At 37.1% G+C, this 19053-nt stretch overlaps 1 protein-coding gene across 1 annotated transcript in view; it reads right to left on the bottom strand.

Moving 5' to 3' along the window:
• phlpp2 (PH domain and leucine rich repeat protein phosphatase 2) overlaps positions 1-19053 on the bottom strand; it is a 40320-nt gene that overhangs the window by 7024 nt on the left and 14243 nt on the right. Inside the window, exons 4-16 of the mRNA XM_032560498.1 lie at positions 17074-17264; positions 15363-15488; positions 11944-12098; positions 10083-10229; positions 8158-8388; positions 6465-6667; positions 6255-6315; positions 4508-4603; positions 3542-3697; positions 1698-1898; positions 1388-1550; positions 1157-1287; positions 737-850 (exon numbers count right to left, since the gene is read on the bottom strand). Of these exons, the coding sequence (XP_032416389.1) occupies positions 737-850; positions 1157-1287; positions 1388-1550; positions 1698-1898; positions 3542-3697; positions 4508-4603; positions 6255-6315; positions 6465-6667; positions 8158-8388; positions 10083-10229; positions 11944-12098; positions 15363-15488; positions 17074-17264 (1975 nt within the window). The remainder of the gene's footprint in view (positions 1-736; positions 851-1156; positions 1288-1387; positions 1551-1697; positions 1899-3541; positions 3698-4507; positions 4604-6254; positions 6316-6464; positions 6668-8157; positions 8389-10082; positions 10230-11943; positions 12099-15362; positions 15489-17073; positions 17265-19053) is intronic.

The following is a 19053-nucleotide window of genomic DNA, read 5'->3' as shown; positions in this document are numbered from 1 at the left end:
TCATGTATTCTTTCTTGCTTCAACTAGATTTCACCATCGTACCTCCACCTTTCTAGCTTTTTTCTCTAACTGCATCCTACTCTCACTGCCGATCACAATATCATCTGCAAACATTATAATCCTTGGAGACTCCAGTCTAACCTCATCTGTTAGCCTGTCCAAAGCAAACTGGGATCCTAAAAGGCTTAAACTGGACAAAAAGAAAGAAAATATACAAAAGGCATTCAGAAAGTGTGGGAAATATAGAGCAAAACAACCCTAAAGGATTAGAAAACAGGGGAGTTGTAGAATTGTTTTATCATAATGCACTGCTCTATACTTCCTTTTCTCAAGTACTGAAGTTGCCATTGTGATATTGAGAGCATATGTTTTGTAAAATTTGCTACCTTGAGAATCAATAAAGATAAAAATGACAAAAAAGGAGTGACTCCTTGATAAAAAGAAAATTAGAACTTATTTTATCAATTTTGTTCAGTGTCGTATGTTATATCCAATGTACCAAATCAGGAAGCGACTGATATTTTGGTATTTCACAAGGGAAAAATAAGAAAGCTTGGCATATACAAACTTAATAAGGAGCAACAATATTTGCATCTGAACTTGCGTCCTTCACTAAAGCAGATTTAGTGGTATAATTAATTTATTTTCTGTTATGATAAATTAAGTCTACAAAAAGTAATTACCTATCCTTCTCTGTAAATAAAACAAATCTTGGAAAAGCAAAAGAAGAACACACTTATTTCTTTGGCCTCTCATCTCAGAGTAACCGTGCTTCCAGAGAGTCGAGGACCCCAGGGAGTCTCCGGGTGTTGGGGCAGATTTCTGGTCTAATTTCAGCGTGGTAATGTGGCTGCAGGGGGAAAAAAGGAGAAAATAACAGGAAACACCGCAGAACAAGGTGTGTAATGAATGCATAAAAAACTTGTTTGGTAAAATGCTGCTGTGTTTCATTTTATTTCTTAGTGTTGCTTTTTTGTTTTATTGTTCAAAAGTGCGTTTTCTGAGAAATGTCCCTTCCTCATTTTTGATTTTCCAGAACCATTATTCATTTTGGTTTTATGTTTTTGCGCCTCAGTGCTGCAGAATCCAAAATGTTTAATTTCCGGCTTTTGAAATGGGGAAAAGGCTGTCGGCGGCTCTGGATGCTGTGACTCACCTGAACAGATTGAGGGTTTTGTGTTCCAGCGTCAGGCTGCTGTTGCCCGTCAAGTCCAGCTCTTGCAGTGTGGCAGGCAGGGAGTCAGGTAGTTGAATCTCAGTCAGCTCATTGCAGCTTAGATCTACAAGCTGCGTGTAAAAACATTCAAAGCACATATAAGCTGGAGCACGCTGAGGACAACGATCTGAAATTTGAAATGGTAAAAACAACAGAGGAAACAGGTCTGACCTTGATCTCAGGCAGGTTGAGGATTTCTGGGAAGACGGTTATTTGATTCGAGTGTGCTATGAGAGTGTGCAGCCGCTTACAGCTGGACACCGTGGAGGGGATAGTCTTTAGCTTGTTCCCACTTAAATTTAGCTCCTCCAGCAGTTCCAGTTTACTCAGCTTACTTTAAACAGGAGAAATACACATTCAAATATAAACCATTGGTTAATCACAATTAATGGTAAATTTATTTCCTTAAGACTTTAAGTACTAGTAACAAAAATGACAGCCGTTTGTGATCTCAGTTAGCTGTGATAGATGGGAAACACACCTGGCTGGGAAGGAGAGCAGCTGGTTGTAGGCGATGTGAAGGATCCGCAGGTTCTGGTGTCCGACCAACAGAGCACCGCAGTTCTCGTTCAGACTGTTCCCGGTCAGGTAGAGCTCCTGGAGAGTGCTGAGGCTTTCTTCTGATTGGCTGCTGGGGGGAATACTTTCCAAGGAGTTGGCTGACACGTTTAAGTATTTCAGGCTAGGAAGACAAAAAACAAAGTAAGAAAAACAGAACAAAATTAGGAGTTAACCTAATCTGGGTCTGGTCTGCTACTTCTTCCACCTTCCACTGATATTTCACTGCAAACATAACATCATTTTTTCAGATGCTACAAGAAAAGAGCAATTTAATACTTTGGTATGTGTGTGTATTTATTTAATTGACTCACAAAAATTTACAGCGTTTTTGTTTTCGCACCATCTTTCTTCTGACTGGAAGCGATATTAATATTTTGGAGTGACTCAGCAAGAGTCAAAACTCGAATCTGATACAGAATCTGTGGATGGAGCTAAACATTAGGGCGATGGTCAGGAGGTCATCTAACCTGAAAGACTCAGTGCTCATTACCAAAGATTACCAAGTGGAAATATACAAAAAAAACTGATCAGCAATTGGGAGATGTGAATACTATAATAGCAAAAATTTGCTATTAGGTATTCATAATTTTTTGACATACCAATGTTTATAATAAACTTTGCATAAAACCTTATAGAATTTTGAATAATTTATATTCCTTTTTTTGTTGTTTTAATGTCTTTTGATTTATACTTTTATTTTTCTAATTTCATAACAGGAACTAACTAACTACTAACTATCAAAATCTGCTATTGTTCTGAATAAATTAGGACTTATCTTTGGATTTATATTATGTAGTATATGCTTTAATATTTTTATTCGTTACAGTATATTAAATCATTTAACTACTAATAAAAGTTATGACCAAGGTTTCTTGTACTCAGTACAAAATCCAGCAAAATAAAAAAACAGTTTAGAAAGAAACGCCAAACTAGTCCCAGAACGGACAGTGACAGATGTGTAAACGGCTGCCAGGTTTGATCATTTCCTTTTTATTTCCCTAAATGTGCTGCAGAAGATAAAGTTAATCACAGAGGTAAACATCCTAGCAAGTGGAGGACTGATTTGAATATTCATTAAGCTGCATAGCGAAGGGTGGCAGTAATTTGAACTGCAGTAGATCTTACGTAACAGGCGTAATTAAGTCATTACTGGTGTCTATCACACACTGAGCAGTAATAAAATTTGATGCAGTAAAATGTGAATCTTGTCATGTTTTTAAACAGTCTTTGCTGAGGAGTAGCTCATAAACACTGAAAGCCTGTTAGGATCTCGCCGTCTGTGTGGCTTTTTACTACACAAAGGAAAGCAGGTAAAACAAACTGCGATAATCCTTTCACTTTCTGTTGCATTTTATGCTGCTATCAGTCCTGAATGCAACTGTAGTTCACTGCATGTTTCGCAGTTCTCGACAACATGTCAAGAGATCAATTTCTTTTCAGATGTCACTGCCATAACATCTCCGCGTTAGAGACAGCAAAGTGCATCAGGGCAACTCAACAGCTAATGGGTGTTAAGTGGTTTACCACATCGGAAATAAGGAAGCAAAAGATGCCCCAGTTATGGTTGGGAATGCTGCATTGATCTTGACCACATTTGCTCCAACAAATCTATATGGTGCTGCGTTACAGTAACCGTTCACAGAAACATCGCAGGGCTCAGACTGCCAGTAAGAAGTTGTAAAGCAGAGGAACCTGTGGATGAAGGATCATAATGCCATCATATAAATAGGGCAAACACCCTCTTTAAAAGGTCAGAAGACTAACTTTAAGGCTTTGTAAAAGAGACTCTCTGGAAGTTCGCTCAGCTTGTTATGCTGCAGGTCAAGGGCTTCCAGAGGAATATGGTCAAGTAGGTCAGGCACTCTCTGCAAACGATTGTTCCCAGTTAGCAGCTTCCTCAAACTTAAGCTGTTCAGCAACCTGTTGGAGACATTACAGAGAGAAATCAGGACAAATACATATCCAGCTGCAGACACCAAATGTTTATTCTCCTCTGAGCATCGTCACAGAATTTACAGCGAGGCATGTCAGTCAGGATTCTGCTTTTTCTAAGATAGAAAGGTCAACAATTGCAATTGTGGTGCTCCATAAAGAATTTTGAAGCAAATACGGTGCCCTGCAAAATTTCTAACGCTTTGTCACATCTTAATTTATGACCTGTCTGCTGTGTCTTCATGATGCTGTTTCTTCCCTAATGTTCCCTGACAAAAATTTGAGGCTTTCACACAACATCTGCATTTATACTGATGTTCATCAACACAGAGGTGTACTTTATTAATTAGGTGACTTCTGACGGCATTTGTGGCACTGGGTTTTATTTTGAAAGAGTTATCAGATTAAAATAAGATAAAATGCCACGTTTGAGAATTTCATATGATGAAAAAAACGAACGTATCCCTGTTCATTCACTTTACTATTATGCACTATTTTATGCTGGTCTTTCACATATGCAGATGTCTGTGAATGTAACATGAAGCAAATGTGAACAAAGTCTCAGGGCATGAATACTTTTGCAAGATACTGTGTTACACATTAACACACTATATTTATCCAAGTTAAATATACAAGGGGAAAAAAACAGGAATAAATGCAGCGTAACACCTGACATACATATGAATTCCAGTTGTGTGTCGAATTACATACAAAAACTAAATGAGTAAAATTGTGAAATGATTTGAGCAGTTAAAGTTAATTATTCCTGATTTGAAGAAAGAAAAAAAAAGTTCAAACCTGGAAGGAAGTTCAAACAACAGGTTGTGCTGAAGGTCCAGCATCTCAATTTTTCGACAGTCACACACCCAGGCTGGAAGGTATTCCAACAGGTTCCTGTCTCAACACACATAAAACAGAAAGACAAACACTCAGACTGAGCAAAGCTGATGTTTTGATTTATTCCACCTGTATTGTTTTGGGATTATCTGATTATCTGTCCCTTTTTCCAATACAACTTTAACCTCAACTATCTGGCAATTATTCAGCATTACTGTGTTTCTGATAATGCAATAATTTTTTAACGGCAGAAAAACATTTCATCTCAATTCCCCCCTGAATTTATAAGGTGGAAAAAACATATATAAGCAATTCAACATCTTGCAAAGCAATGTAATAACAATAAATAATTTTTAGCTCAATGAATAAAATTAAAGTCAAAGCTGAAAGTGAAGCAACAGATTAAATTGTTTTTGTTTTAGTTGTCTTAAGTTGGAAATAAATTGGAAGCGCATTTCTATCACTTAAAAGAAAACAAATGAAGCGGGGTATGTCATAATAATGAGTTTCAAAGTTCTAATTTTCACTTTTCATAATTATGAGTTGTAAAGTTGGTGGTTTTGTGTTATGGCAAGTTAAGTTTATTTGTAGAAACCAGATATTTAAAGTGCATGTTGAAAACACAAAAGGAGTACATTACACTGGCATAAGAAATGAAGGTAAAGAAAGTCAGAATGATGATACACTAAGTGAACATTGTGACCTTTACACATTTAATCCTTCCACACACTCAGTAAATAAAATATATAATTTTATGTCTCATAAGAATGAGGTCTTGCTTCTTTTTCTTTCAAGAGGCAAAAATGGGCTTTCATACATGTCACTTTTATTTGTAATACTTTTTTCTTTGTGAATCCCATTTACTTTGCACATTTAGCCCTACATGCCTATACCTATAAGCATGTAGGGCTCTATAATAACTGGAACAGAAATGTTTTCCATAAATAAAAGTTTACAAGACACCCTTCAAATGTTTTTCTAGTCAGAAAAACAATATCTTATAATCAAGCATAAGAATATGGATAATTTGGGGTGCATATTTATGATATTTGCTTTATGTATCAGTTTTGAGCTGTGCAAAAATGTTGAAAATATTAACCTGCTTGAAAAAAAACACACACAGTGGTTATTCCAAAGAGGCATAACCATTTATTATGCTTGTAATGTTGCTATGCAAGTATAATATGCTGTTCATGCCAATGGGCTACATGTATTTAGCAGAATAAATTATTGTGAAATTTAAAAAACGAGCAACAGTTACATAGTTTCATATTAAAGGTTGTTAAAGACAAACCCTATGAACTGCTAACATCCAATCATGATGAAACATTGTGTCAGTATCAGTTATTTTTATGCCTGGTCTTGTTCTAGTAGACCCAGATTTCAAAACACAAACAAATAAGACATTATTAACGTCTATGAACGTAGAAAAAGCATGTGAAACTTAATTAGTCAATTTAAAAAAAGTACTAAAAGCAAATACTAGTGCATCTGTAAAGAAGCCTGAGTAATATTTCAAAAATCAGATTTTTTGGCGTGAAACTATAAATTCAAAATATTCAGTGAATATTGTCATCAACATAATTTTACCCACACATGCTGTGGTATTCAACATTAACTAAAAGCACAAGAAAATAATTTATTTTTATGGAATATAAGAAAATCTCTATGACTCCACATCCACCTCTTATTCCTGTGCAGAACTCACTGTGAAAGATCCATGTGTGTGAGGTGGTTCGGGACTGGATAGATGTTGACTGTTGTGAGGCCTGCAGGAAGACAAAGGCACCGATCATCATCAGTGAAACATCTGCATCGTTTCTGTCTCTTGTGGGTTGGTAAATTGAATGCATCATCACAGCAAAGAGTCACACAGGGGGGTAATAATAGCAGCAAGTTGACGCTCCGTTTCACTCACGGTTGCTGCCGGCATGAAGCATGCGCAGTGAGAAACCGCTGAGTGTGAGTGTCCCCAGCTGGTTCCGCTGGCAGTGCAGAGTCTCCAGGTTGCAGACGGAGCTCAGGTCGAGCGAGTCCAAGCAATTATCGCGCAAGTCCAGCTGGGTTACGTGGCTCACTGGATCTGGAGTCTCACATTTAACACACCTGAGTCCATTCAACCTGCAAACAATAGAGCAAACTGGATGATGAAAGCAATAGGAAGCCTAAACATGTCTGCAGGAACACATTAGACAATTATTTGTAAAATAACACAACAACTTTGCAAAAAGGAGCTGAATAACAGCAGCAAATGAACCACAACATTGTGACTTCTGCAAAGCTATTTTGGTGGTCATAATGTTATGACTTTATCAGTCTAGATAAACAGGTAGGAGAGTTTCAGGGTACATGACTGCCAGGTGACGTATTGTGATCAAGGCTCTAGGTCACATGTGTCAAACTCAAGGCTCAGGGGCCAAATCTGGCCCATCGTAGCTTTTAATGTGGCCTTTTAGACTCCAAATTACATCAACTAGTCCCTCCAGTTTTTCACAAATCTGCAAAATTCATACAAAATCAACAGATCCTCACTTTTTTTTTCTTCTGATTTTTACTGCAAATTTTCCTTAAGATTGGCCAAAAACATTTAAGTGACTTCTGCCTCATCCTTAGTTGATGTTAACCTATAGTCCGTGATCGATATGGGGAGTAATAAAAAGATACATTTAGCATCATACATTAGTGAAAATATCATAAAAATTCCTTACAGAAATTTCTAAATTAGTGCCACAAAATGTGTGATTTTGATGGCAAAAAAAAAAAATCCTGGATGGACTGATCAGTGTGAAAAGATGCTCAATATTATTTAATTTTAAGAAATGCTTGTTGAATACTGACACAAAGAGCTATTTCTTTGATATTTTAACAGTTTAGTGGGTTTTATCAATACATTCTGGCACAACTGGCCCTTTAAGAACATTCAGATTTTTGATACGGCCCAAAATGAAAAGGAGTTTGACACCCCTGCTCTAGGTAGATCACGTAAGTCATACTCATAAACAATAACTTCTCTTTTATAAGAGCTGCAAGCCAACTAATCCATCACAGATGCACCTTTGTCCTTATAAATGCAGCCTTCTGGGGTCGAGCCACACCTCAAGTCCCAAGGTTAGGGGCTGGCGCTTGAGTACAGGTTGCTGGTTTAATCCCCAGAGCTGCAGGATATTCATTGAGAACAGCTTTCATATCCTTTATTACCTGCCTCAGAGGTCCTGGTGAGCAAAGTGCTTAGTGTCCTACTGTTTATGTGCAGAACAGCAAGATGCTGAATAGCAGCAATGAAAAAGAAAAAAAAAACATGACTGTGGTTGGCAGCTCCCAGGTGTGAATGTAGGCGTGAAATAGGGCAATGCAGTAAAAGGCATTTGTTCACAGCACATCTGGCATCTATAAATAAATATTAGTTAAAAAAGAGGCTTGGAGGAGTAGTGAGGAACACTGGAGCAGCTGAAGTTCAGGCTGGAGTTTGTGACAGAATGTTCCTTTTTCTATCCACAATTTGAAAAGGAAGTTAAAAAGAAGCAAAAACTACAACTATCTGAAGAAAACACAGAAATTCCCTCTGTTGACAGAGAAAAGAGGAAGGTAGAGAGCTACAGAAAACAACCTACCGCAGATCGATGTTCCTCAGGTGGATCATTCGAGCCAGAGTGGACAGTTCCAAGCTCTCCACTCTGTTCCCGGCCATGGCCAGCTTGTCCACTGCACACAGTTTCTCCAGGACCGTCGGGACGTGAGAGAAGTTGTTGAAGGAGAGACCCAAGCTGTTGAGCTGAGACAGATCACCAAGCTCTTCAGGTAGTGAGCTTAGGCGGTTCCCATCCAAACATAGAGTCTGCAGGCTAAGGAATGGGGGGAAAAAAGGATTGTTTGTTTATTAGCCTTTGGGGTAAATGGTTACTGAGCAACTTCCAATGCTGAGCAGATATAGTAGTCCATAATTTAACCAAATGTGCCATTCAATTCAGCTTAGTTTATTTATGTACATTTTTGGCAATAAGAACCATTATAAAAATATCCTCCTGTCAGGGTGGTTATACTTTACAAGCAGTTCCAAAAGGATATAACCCATAATAACAAACTTTAGACTAATTTTACCAGAACACAGTTTTATGTTAAATCGGTTTAAAAGCAGAGGAGTGGAGCAGAAGAGAGAGAGCGTTGACAACAAATCAGTGTTCAAGAGCCATAACTCTTGATTACGGAACAGCGATTACACTTTGAAACAAGATTTAAATCATTCCAAAGCCAGAAGAAATGTATAACATTTACAGATTTTGAAAAATGGAAGCTTGTCCCACATTAGCAAAGGCACTCATAGAAATCAGCTTTTGTGTAACTTTAATATTTAACATATGCTAACGCAGGAAAATACAGAGTTGTGATTGTAATTTGGATGCCAGAACATAAACCCTGTAAATCATTACTGGTTAAATTCCAAAAGAAATATTTGATGAGAGTTTCCTCACAAATGTGGTTACATTTTATTAGTTTAATCAATATTTCCTTTGAGGTTAGGTGACTTTTGTATTATTGTAATTGAACAGAAGTACACTATTCAATGTGACTACCTGGTAACTGTGAAAATATTCTTCTCATACACTATATATATATATTTATATATATACAGTACAGACCAAAAGTTTGGACACACCTTTCTAATTAAAATGGGTTTTCTTTATTTTCATGACTATTTATAAGGCAAGAAATCCCACTTATTAACCTGACAGGGCTCACCTATGAAGTGAAAACCATTTCAGGTGACTACCTCTTGAAGCTCATCAAGAAAATGCAGAGTGTGTGCAAAGCAGTAATCACAGCAAAAGGTTGCTACTTTGAAGAAACTAGAATATAAGGGGTATTTTCAGTTGTTTTACACTTTTTTGTTTAGTGCATATTTCCACATGTGTTATTCATAGTTTTGATGCCTTCAGTGTGAATCTACAATGTCAATAGTCATGAAAATAAAGGAAACTCATTGAATTAAAAGGTGTGTCCAAACTTTTGGTCTGTACTGTATAAATCTAGAGAAGTGCCTGGGCAGGAGCATCAATGCATGCCACAGGTAAAGCGCAAAAAAATATCTAATAATCATAACCATTTCAAATTATTGAGAATACGAAACCAACAAGAAAGAACTTTATTTTTACAAAACTCCACCTTTGTTACAAGGTACAACAAAAATGCCTCCTTCTTTATCAGGACAGTTTCTGGGGTAAAATTTCTACCCCAGAAAATGTTTGATTTTGAACTGTTCCTTGATGGTGGAGTGGTGGGGGCTAAAGAGTAGCTCCAGAAAAATACTCTGGTTTCTGTCTCCTGCACTGGAAAAGTTGCTTATGATTGTATCTTTTTTTATAAAAAACATTTGTGTTTTCTCTCAGGCTGTGCAGCCTGTTGCTATTAAAACAGGATAAAATAGCTTATCCTACTTGCTGTACAGTATTTTTGTGCTACGACTAACCATGCAAATCATATGCTATGTTTTGTATATAATCTCTGTCTATGTCATATGTGCTACAGATGTGTCTCTGACCTCTGCAGGTTGCCAATCTGAACAGGGACGGTGTGCAGATTGTTGCAGGAGAGGTTCAGCTCGGTCAGAGAGAGGATCTCACCGACACACTCAGGGAACACACCCAGACGGTTGTGAGATATGTTCAGACTCTTCAGCTGAGAAAACCTAAAGAGAAAGGGGAAAAATGCTTGTTTAGCCTTTAGAACATCTTTGTTATTGATTCATTTTCTATCTGTACTATGAGCTCTTTTGCAAAAATATCATACATATTTACTGGCAGAAAGAACAAATGACAAATGTGGTCCAAAAGCTTGACAGTGAAACTTATGATTTATTTTATGGGTCTCCACTGATGCTTTGTGAGAGATCTGTGCCTCTATCTGAGCTTTAGCACTAAACTATGCGACTAAGATTGTCTAAAAAGCTTTTAAAAAGTTGTTATACCAGGAAATTAATCAAAAATAACTCAGCTCAGATACTGTAAAATCTTGTTGTGATGAACAATAAACAGAGGCTCTGTACACACAACAGTGGTTTTAAATTACTTTAGAACCAGCTAAAGAACTGATCATGTAAGCATCAAGAGCGCTTTAAGGTCAGACGTTTGCATGTTTAATGGGAAAGGAATTTTTTTACAGTAAAATCTAAATGTTCAAGTGTTGTTCTCAGCAAGTATCTCATCGAATTCTTATCAATGGCAATATCTACAAACAAAGGGCTGCTGAGTGATGCTGCAGGCAGACGAGGATCTGAAATGGATAATAGTCATTAACTACAGCAGCTCTAATGAGACATCACTGAAGAGCAGAAATGAACAGCAGCTAAATTCCTGTTCTTGGTAATGGACGGCACACAGATAAAAATATTTTCACATTTCTGTTGTAGACCAGAGGTAGTTTTACACTCTATATTGGTTCACATACAAATGATAAGAAATATAAAAATAGTAATGCTATATGAGCTGAGTGTGTAAGAAATAAATGACGTAGTGAAACAACTTGTCATTTTACACACAGCAAAATTAAAGATTATTTTTGTGATGGAACAAATTAAAGCTGCTTCTATAATTTTAACCAAGTAAACTGTTTTTTTTATGATGATGATTATAATAATTGCTGGTTAATGGTGTGTTAAAACTGGGTTTCCAAATTGTGGTGGAAGTCAGCGATCTTTGGACTGCCTTCAGTTGTTGAAACAATCATTTTCAAGGTCAATAAAATTTCTTAACTGTGATGTGAAGCAACCGAGCAGCAAAAGCCAAAAAGGTCAGTTGTTCGTGATGATGTTTGCTTCATCAGTGCAGCAGAAAAGTGTTAAAGAAATTCCCAAATAAACTAAAGGAGAGGACTACCTGGAACCTGGAACACCTGATCTCTATTTACTTCTAAAGTGGGAATATAGATGTGGGAATGGCTTCAAACTCCAATTTAACCATTTTCAGGTTCCAAGTGTGACAACCATTTGCAAATTGTAGAGCCAGGCTCCCGTCAGCAGCATAAGCTGATAAGAATGTATTTCTCTGTATTTTGTAGCAACATCTTACTAAATGAGATTGTACAATACAGACCATGAGAAAATAATCATCCAACAGGCAAATAAACCGCTTTTTGCTTGGCTATTGCTAAGTTATATGCAAGGCAGCCTTATCAGATTTTAAAGGTCGATGAGAATCTCACTGTTAATTTTTCAAACTTAAACTTAAAAAGTAATAGTAGAGAGCTTAGATACAGTACATTCTTCAACCAATCAACCTATCTAGCCTAGCCATGACAAGTAACTTATTTTCTTTCTTTTTCATTCATTGCAGCAACTATGCTGGATTCCCCAGCTGACAGGTGTTAATGTCTAATCCTGAGAAAATGTGTGAATCTCCAGGTACCTGGGGAGGTTAAGCAGGCTCCCAGGTCCCTGCAGCCTCATGAAGTTGTGCCGCAGGTTGAGGTGGGTGAGATCTTGACAGTAAAACAGATATTCAGGCACCGTCTCCAGGCTGTAGCAGGACAGGTCCACCACACTCACCGTCTGAGAAACCACCTGCTCACACACACGCACACACACACAACAAGAGAGCTGGGAATAAGTGAAATACTTAAGCTAATATCTGACGTGTCTTGTCATGTTCCAGCAACATATACTAATGCTCTGCTACTGTATTAGACAAAGGTCAAATTACAGGGTTCTCTACACTTTATTCTTCTCCACATAGCATCTGAGGAAACTGTAAAATTGCAGAAAAATATTTGATATTTTTGTTACTTGCTAAAGTGATAATTAGTCTAAAACTTCTTTGGGCCTTTTTGATTTCTACTGGCTCTCTTAAGTGGATGCAAATCAGTCAAACCAATTTTATTTTGTAGTTCACTTTTCATATGTTCAATTGTAACATAAAGTCTTTTTGCAGAAACTAAATCTAGACTCAAATAATATTTTTCTAGAGCCACAAAAACCCTTGATGGTTGGAAAGCTCATCAAGTTTTGTGGATACAGAAAGTATGACTGCTTATTTTTTACTTTTGAAATAAAAAAAACATTATTTGAAAACATTGCAATGATGATATAAAGCAACAGAATATTTCTCACTTCAAAAATAAACTAAATTTAATTAAAATGTCAAATTCAAGACCCCTACAGACCCTTAGCCTTTTTAGGGTCTTTACATAAAAATCCTGTTTCCATTGTAAATAAGCAAATTCTTTTAGGAGTCTTTATAAAGAGGTCAAAGAGCCGGATGTTGGTCTTGTTGCAGAAACCCTGAGTTAGGGAAATAAAAGAGTATTAAAGCAGGATAGTCATCATATGTGTGATTGGTCCGAGTTTTGTTTGAACAAGAGAGAAGCAAATACATTCGGTCTACACAAATAAAACTAAAGCTCTCACGCATTATCTGTTTCCCAGGCTAAGAGAAGGATGTCCTTAATCTGGAGCAAAGACAACATGATAAATGTTAGTCACTGAATAATCTGTTACACAGCTAGTGCTACCTCGTGAATGTCATTTTTACATCAAGGCATGATAAATCACAATCTAAAGGGTGAAAGATCAGTGACTCATGATATTTTGCCTTGTGTGAAATATTGACTGTCATGGCGCTAAAGACTTTGATAATTATTTCTCTTTGGTTTTAGGGTTCTGCGCCGTAGTGGGTTTATTTTGTGTAGTAGGTTTTGGTGATCATTTTAGCGTCTTCATCCTGCTCAGTTGTTTGTTGTACTTTCTTTGCTTATTCATTTCCACAAATCATTTCCACTCAGCGCCTCAGTTCAGACACCCCACATCAGATTCCCCTGGTCCCTGTCACTTACATCACCTCCCCTGTTTTAACACCCCTGGTTTTCTGAAAGGCATCGTCTCTGATCTTGCTTTGTTTCTTTTTTTATTCTAGCATTTTCTTAGTGTTTTTATTACTTTATTTAAAACGGGGACAATGTGTGCAAGATATTAATAAAATATGCTTTGAACCATATTTGTCTTAATCTAGTTTCCATCTTTAATAAAATAGTCTAATATCATAAAGCATACATTGAAAGTCTCCACATACCCAATATACAATCACTGTACGAATTCACTGTTGATTTTCAATCAGCCATTTCGTGACATTACAAGAAAAGCCCTTCAGGTCGGAGGAAAATTTAAGACTTTCCGGTAGTTTGTTACTTTCTGTAATGCCTGTGAATGAGAAGGCTGTCTTTGCAAAGGCTAAGCTACATTGCCATTGTAAAGCCAGTTTAGAAATTAAAAAGTAAATAAATACAGTACTTATATAATTTCCTTATAGAAGGAAAAACAATAAGAAGTTACCTATAACTCTAGTTTACAGATTTAAAACCACGAACTCAAAATGAATTTAAAATAGTTGATGAAAAGGAACCTGATATATGATGCCCAGAATAAAAAAATATTATAATATATATATTAAATAACACAACAACAACAAAAAACAAATGTATTTCTTGGAGTATCTTATACATACAGCTCTGGAAAACAATTAAGAGTCCACTGCGCTAAGCCTCACTGAAAACTTCCTGCTTATCCCACCAAATTTTGACGTCTGAACTCTTCCTGAGTTAAAACATTAGTATTGTTGTTAATGAGTGAATATGAACTTGTTTTCTTTGCCTTATTTGAGGTCTGAAAGCACTGCATCTTTTTGTTATTTTGACCATTTCTCATTTTCTGCAAATAAATACTAAATTGTTGCTTGGGATTTCAGAGACATGTTGTTAGTAGTTCATAGAATAAAAGAACAATGTTCATTTTACTCAAACATTTACCTACAGAGAGTAAAATCAGAGAAACTGATCATTTTAAGGTGTCTCTTAATTTTTTTCAGAGTTGTATACGACTTAAGGAAGAGTGAAAAAGTAACAAGTCAGCTGGAAATTAAACCTATATGTCAAATTCTACATTTTCAATACTTTACCTGCTTTTTACTCATCCTTGCATTCTCAGTGATCCTCCTGGGAGATCATTGTGAAGATACAAATGCACACACTGATTTTCTCTCTCTCTCATGCACATATACACTGACTTAATAGTTTAGACGATTTATGAAGTGTTGCGTAAAAACTGTCCACAAAGCTTCATCAGTCATGATCTGTAGCTACAAAAACCCTTTGGTCTACATGTCTGCCTAACTACAGTGCACTAAAAGGCCTTTTCTAAGCAAATACTCCATACCACAGGAGTCAGAGAGAAGTTGTGGATTTACCATGAATCTGTAGCTAATTGCGTATTTTTTATGACTTCCTATCCCTGATCTCCTTCTTTTGCAAACTGCTTCCTGGCTCTGGCTCAGCTCAGATTCTCGCATCATTCAGCTCCAGAAAGGAGCTGTAACAACATCACCCAGTAATTATTATATTATGCGCAAAGCAAACCGAGCAGAGCAGAACTTCAAGAAGAGAAACAGCTGCAAGCAGCTGACATCATTCTCTGAAAAACAGAGCAAGATCCAAATACAGAAATATATTGATGCTAAAGTAGCATTTGCCATTCCACAGTGACTCACAAGATAAAATGCTCTCCTGCTGAGACGTTGGACGAAAACAAAAACAGATGTGTCCGCAAACTGAGGTAAGTACAATCTAAGTAGACACGTGGGCCTGAATTAATAAACATCTCATTTGTGAAGCCAGTGAGATGTCTAGGAGCCACCTCAACCAGAACGGGGCGACATCATATCTCTGATGAATGCACAAACCCAGCAGGAAACAAACATCCGCTGCTGAAAGAAAACAACTTCAGGAATATTGTGCTACGCATGCACATACCGCCACAAGCTCTGTGTTCCTTGCTTACTTTTGATGCCTGCCGGTGCCATCGCTGGTAGTCGGCGAGCGTGTCGAAATTGACAAAGTAAGTTTGTGCCTGCGATCCGGCGGAGCTGAACATCAGACAGTGCTGCCTCCGCTTCACCTCCTCAACCTCGACACAGTGAAAATAGAGAGAAAGTCACACATTAAGACACTTTATTTCCATTAAGTTAGCTAGATTATGATCAGGTTTATGTTAAAAATCTCAAACTTTACATATGATTACTGTTCTTACAGAACAGAGAGGCTGAGTTCAGACATTACCAATATTAGCTGGATGACAGAAAATATTGAGTAGTTCTTTAATATTGCTTATTATAGTGCTTCACACACAATGAACAGTTAAAACAACCAATCAAGCTGCCAGTCTGACTGATTTTAAACCATTCCCACTGCCTACTTTCCTGAGACGCTAAGATTTGTTTTCGGTTTTATAGATTCTAATGGTTTCAAGTCAATGCTGACTGAAGTTATACAGCAGAAGTTTAATGATCCAACTCGTCTTTGGTTACACACAATCTGCTGAGGGATAATGTGAGAGCAAATCACCAAAAAAAAAAAAATTAAACTCTTGGCATGTCATAAGTTAGACCATTTGTTTATCTACATCTATCATGAGTAAAATTCAATTAGATCAATGAAGCCTGTTTGTGCAACCAGATGGCAAATCAAATGATCAGTGAAGAGAAACGTCATTTACACCAAGGCAAAGGCTTAATGTTTGTCTTTAATAATAAAAAGTTGATATATATATATATATATATATATATATATATATATATTGGAGGGGAAACTGCAGACCCACACTGAGGAAACTGTCAGGAAGTAGAAGGAGAGATTTGATGATCTTCTGAATCAAATCAGCATCTTCCTCCTCCATGGAAGAGGCAGAACTGGAGAAATTGGGGTCAGGAGTATTCGAGATGCTGAAAACTCTCAACATGTTTGGTGCCGTCATGTTTGACAACACCTGTGGAGTGGCAGACTGTCATGATGGTCCCAATTTTTAAGAAAATGAAATGAAAAGGGTTTTCAAGCTATGTGGGATCATATTTCTCAACTTCCTTGGGAAAGTTGATTTCAGGTTGTTGAAAAGGATCCAAGAGGAATCATGTAGCTTCTGTCCTGGCCATGGAACAGTGGACCTGACCTTTACCCTTCTGGAGTTGCTGAACCAGTCATGTGGCTTCGGTATCCAGTCTATGTAGTTTTGTGGATCTTGAAAATGCGGTGACAGAGATGCATGGTCAAATAATCAAGAGGGTTTTTTTTAATGTGAGTTGGAGCACTGCATACGTTAGCAGCCAATCCTGTTTTTAATAACACATGATCTTCAGAGGTGTGGTATTGTGTATTTTCAAGGCACATAGTGTCATTATAAAGCCCAATCATTTAGCTATGTTACCATTTTTTGTTCTAAAAATAATGTCTAACATGACTCAAAGGAAGTCTGATGTCATTTGATGCCTTGAAATTGGGACCCTGTCTCTTTAAGAAGCTCCTGTTCTTTCTGTTTACAATCGTTGGGCTGAGATAAGTCTGTATTTTTCATATCAAAGCATTTGATGAAGCTTACAGCTGCATGTTAATGTTTTTACTTGGTCCAAACATGTAAGTGTAGATTTGGTTGTAGCCTCTATCCTGTGGAGAGTAAGATGTCAATGCAAATTCAGATAATAAAACCCATGAAATCTCACCTTTCCGCCCACCAGGGGCAGAATATGCATCTTCCCCGCCAGACTGTCTTTCACAGAGGCCACTATTAAACACGTGCCGCACAGAATAACCTGCCGCTCTGCCCACTTGTGCAGCTGCGTCTTGCCTTTTCGGACGCTGAACACACCCTTCAACAAGGTCCGCTCCTGCTGGTCTGCATTCACTGGCCTCTCTGGAAGGAAAAAAACCCACACAAAAGTTAATATGGGCCTACAGGCATTTATCTAACACACAAGACCCCCTAATTCTTAGAATCAATTCAGTTTAAGAAAAACAGAAACAGCTAATTACTGACACGTGTTCAGGCTCTACAGAGATTAGATGCTTCCAGAAAATGAAGTCATATAGAAAGTCATGGATCAGTCATGATCTGTCTGATATCACCTGTTTATTAGACATCGCACTGTTCCAGGAAATATTACACCACTACTTAGGATAGAAACGGCTTCCTTACCTTATCATACATCAATGAAACATGATTTTGCACAGTAAAAAACATGAAAAAATTGTTGATTTGTTTTGCTACCACCAAGTGCTAGATGTATGGATAAATGAATTGGCTTTTGTCACATTTAAAGTCATTCTGCCCAGTTTATTTCTGCCAGCTTGCACAGTGGGTAGATCAGTGGCCACCATTGCAGGAAACGTCCGACTGCAGAGCTGCTGTCTCTGCCAGCTTTCAAGAACACTCAGTTGAGAGACAAGCCAATTAAGCTCAAAGGAGAAAGAGCCCACCTCAGACTCCAGTCCTCTGTTTTTAAATTCCCCTCAAACCAACTCATGCTTCCTCCCACTCAGATGCTCTTCTTGAGAATCTGCTTACTCTAGCACATTTTGTCCAGCTCATTCGTTTTCTCTGTGTCCCTTTCACTTTGCAGGGGCATTCAAACACAGAGAAATATTCCTGCTGCTATTCCTCAGCAGGCAACCGATCATGAACAAGTTAAGTGTGCTTGACAACAAACTGCTTAGCTGCACATTTTTGTTGTTTCTTGAAAATTAGAGACACAATATGTTATTTTACTGAAAAGAAGTGAAATAAAAGAGAACAACTATAGCTTCCTTGTTATTAGATATTAAAAAACATATTAAATAACTTCACCCAGGCAAAAGGGGTGTTCTTACTAACTAAACCAGAGGGTCTCTTCAATCTGGTGTTCAGATGTGCATTGTAAACATGATAATACAATGCATTTGTAAAAGAAATGCATTGTATTATTTCTCCACCTCCATGACATGTAGCCAATTTAACGCAAAACAAAAATAAACTGTTATGGGGAAAGTGTAAAATATAAAGTCTAGTTAGAGGAATGCCAACAGGATCCAACGGCCCAGTTTAGTTTAAAAAAATTAGTCTTAAATATGAATCACACTATTGAACAGTCCTGAAACTAGCAAGAAATCTTTGAATTATTAGCAATAGCCTTATTTGATTTTGTCCTTGTTTGAAATAACAATATTATAGTGAATCTATAGATTAAAAACAAATAGCCTGGGGTTACTTGTGATATTCATATCTGGAAAATGTACTTTCTTTTTTCTGTTTCTTTCTTAAAAGGTACAGTCTGCTCTGACTAGTGAGAAAACAGCAGAGAGAAATATTTGCATATTCACATGTTTTCTGATATGTATCAAAGTACCTATTGCAGGCATTATCCAATCATATTTAATGGTGATGAGGAGAATTGAAAGATCCACAGGTGGAGTCTTCTGTGGGTGTGAATAATTTCTTCTTGTAGATATTACATCTTTTAACTTTGCACATACTTTCTGTGCAAAGAACATAAAGTAAAACAAACAAACAAAAAAACCAATAAGGAAGTGCATAAATGTGGGGTGGAAAGAAAATGACAGACAGTCTTTCTGGGTTTTTTTAACAAATAAAAAAACAAAAAATAATAATTGGTGCATAAACATCTAGCCCCTTTTACTCCTAAACAAAAGCAAGAACAACAAAAGCC

Source organism: Xiphophorus hellerii, chromosome 4 (assembly GCF_003331165.1).
Source record: "Xiphophorus hellerii strain 12219 chromosome 4, Xiphophorus_hellerii-4.1, whole genome shotgun sequence".
In the NCBI taxonomy this organism is placed as follows: Eukaryota; Metazoa; Chordata; class Actinopteri; order Cyprinodontiformes; family Poeciliidae; genus Xiphophorus; species Xiphophorus hellerii.
The sequence above is the reverse complement of the archived record's forward strand: the minus strand, read 5'-3'. Positions and strand labels throughout refer to the sequence as shown.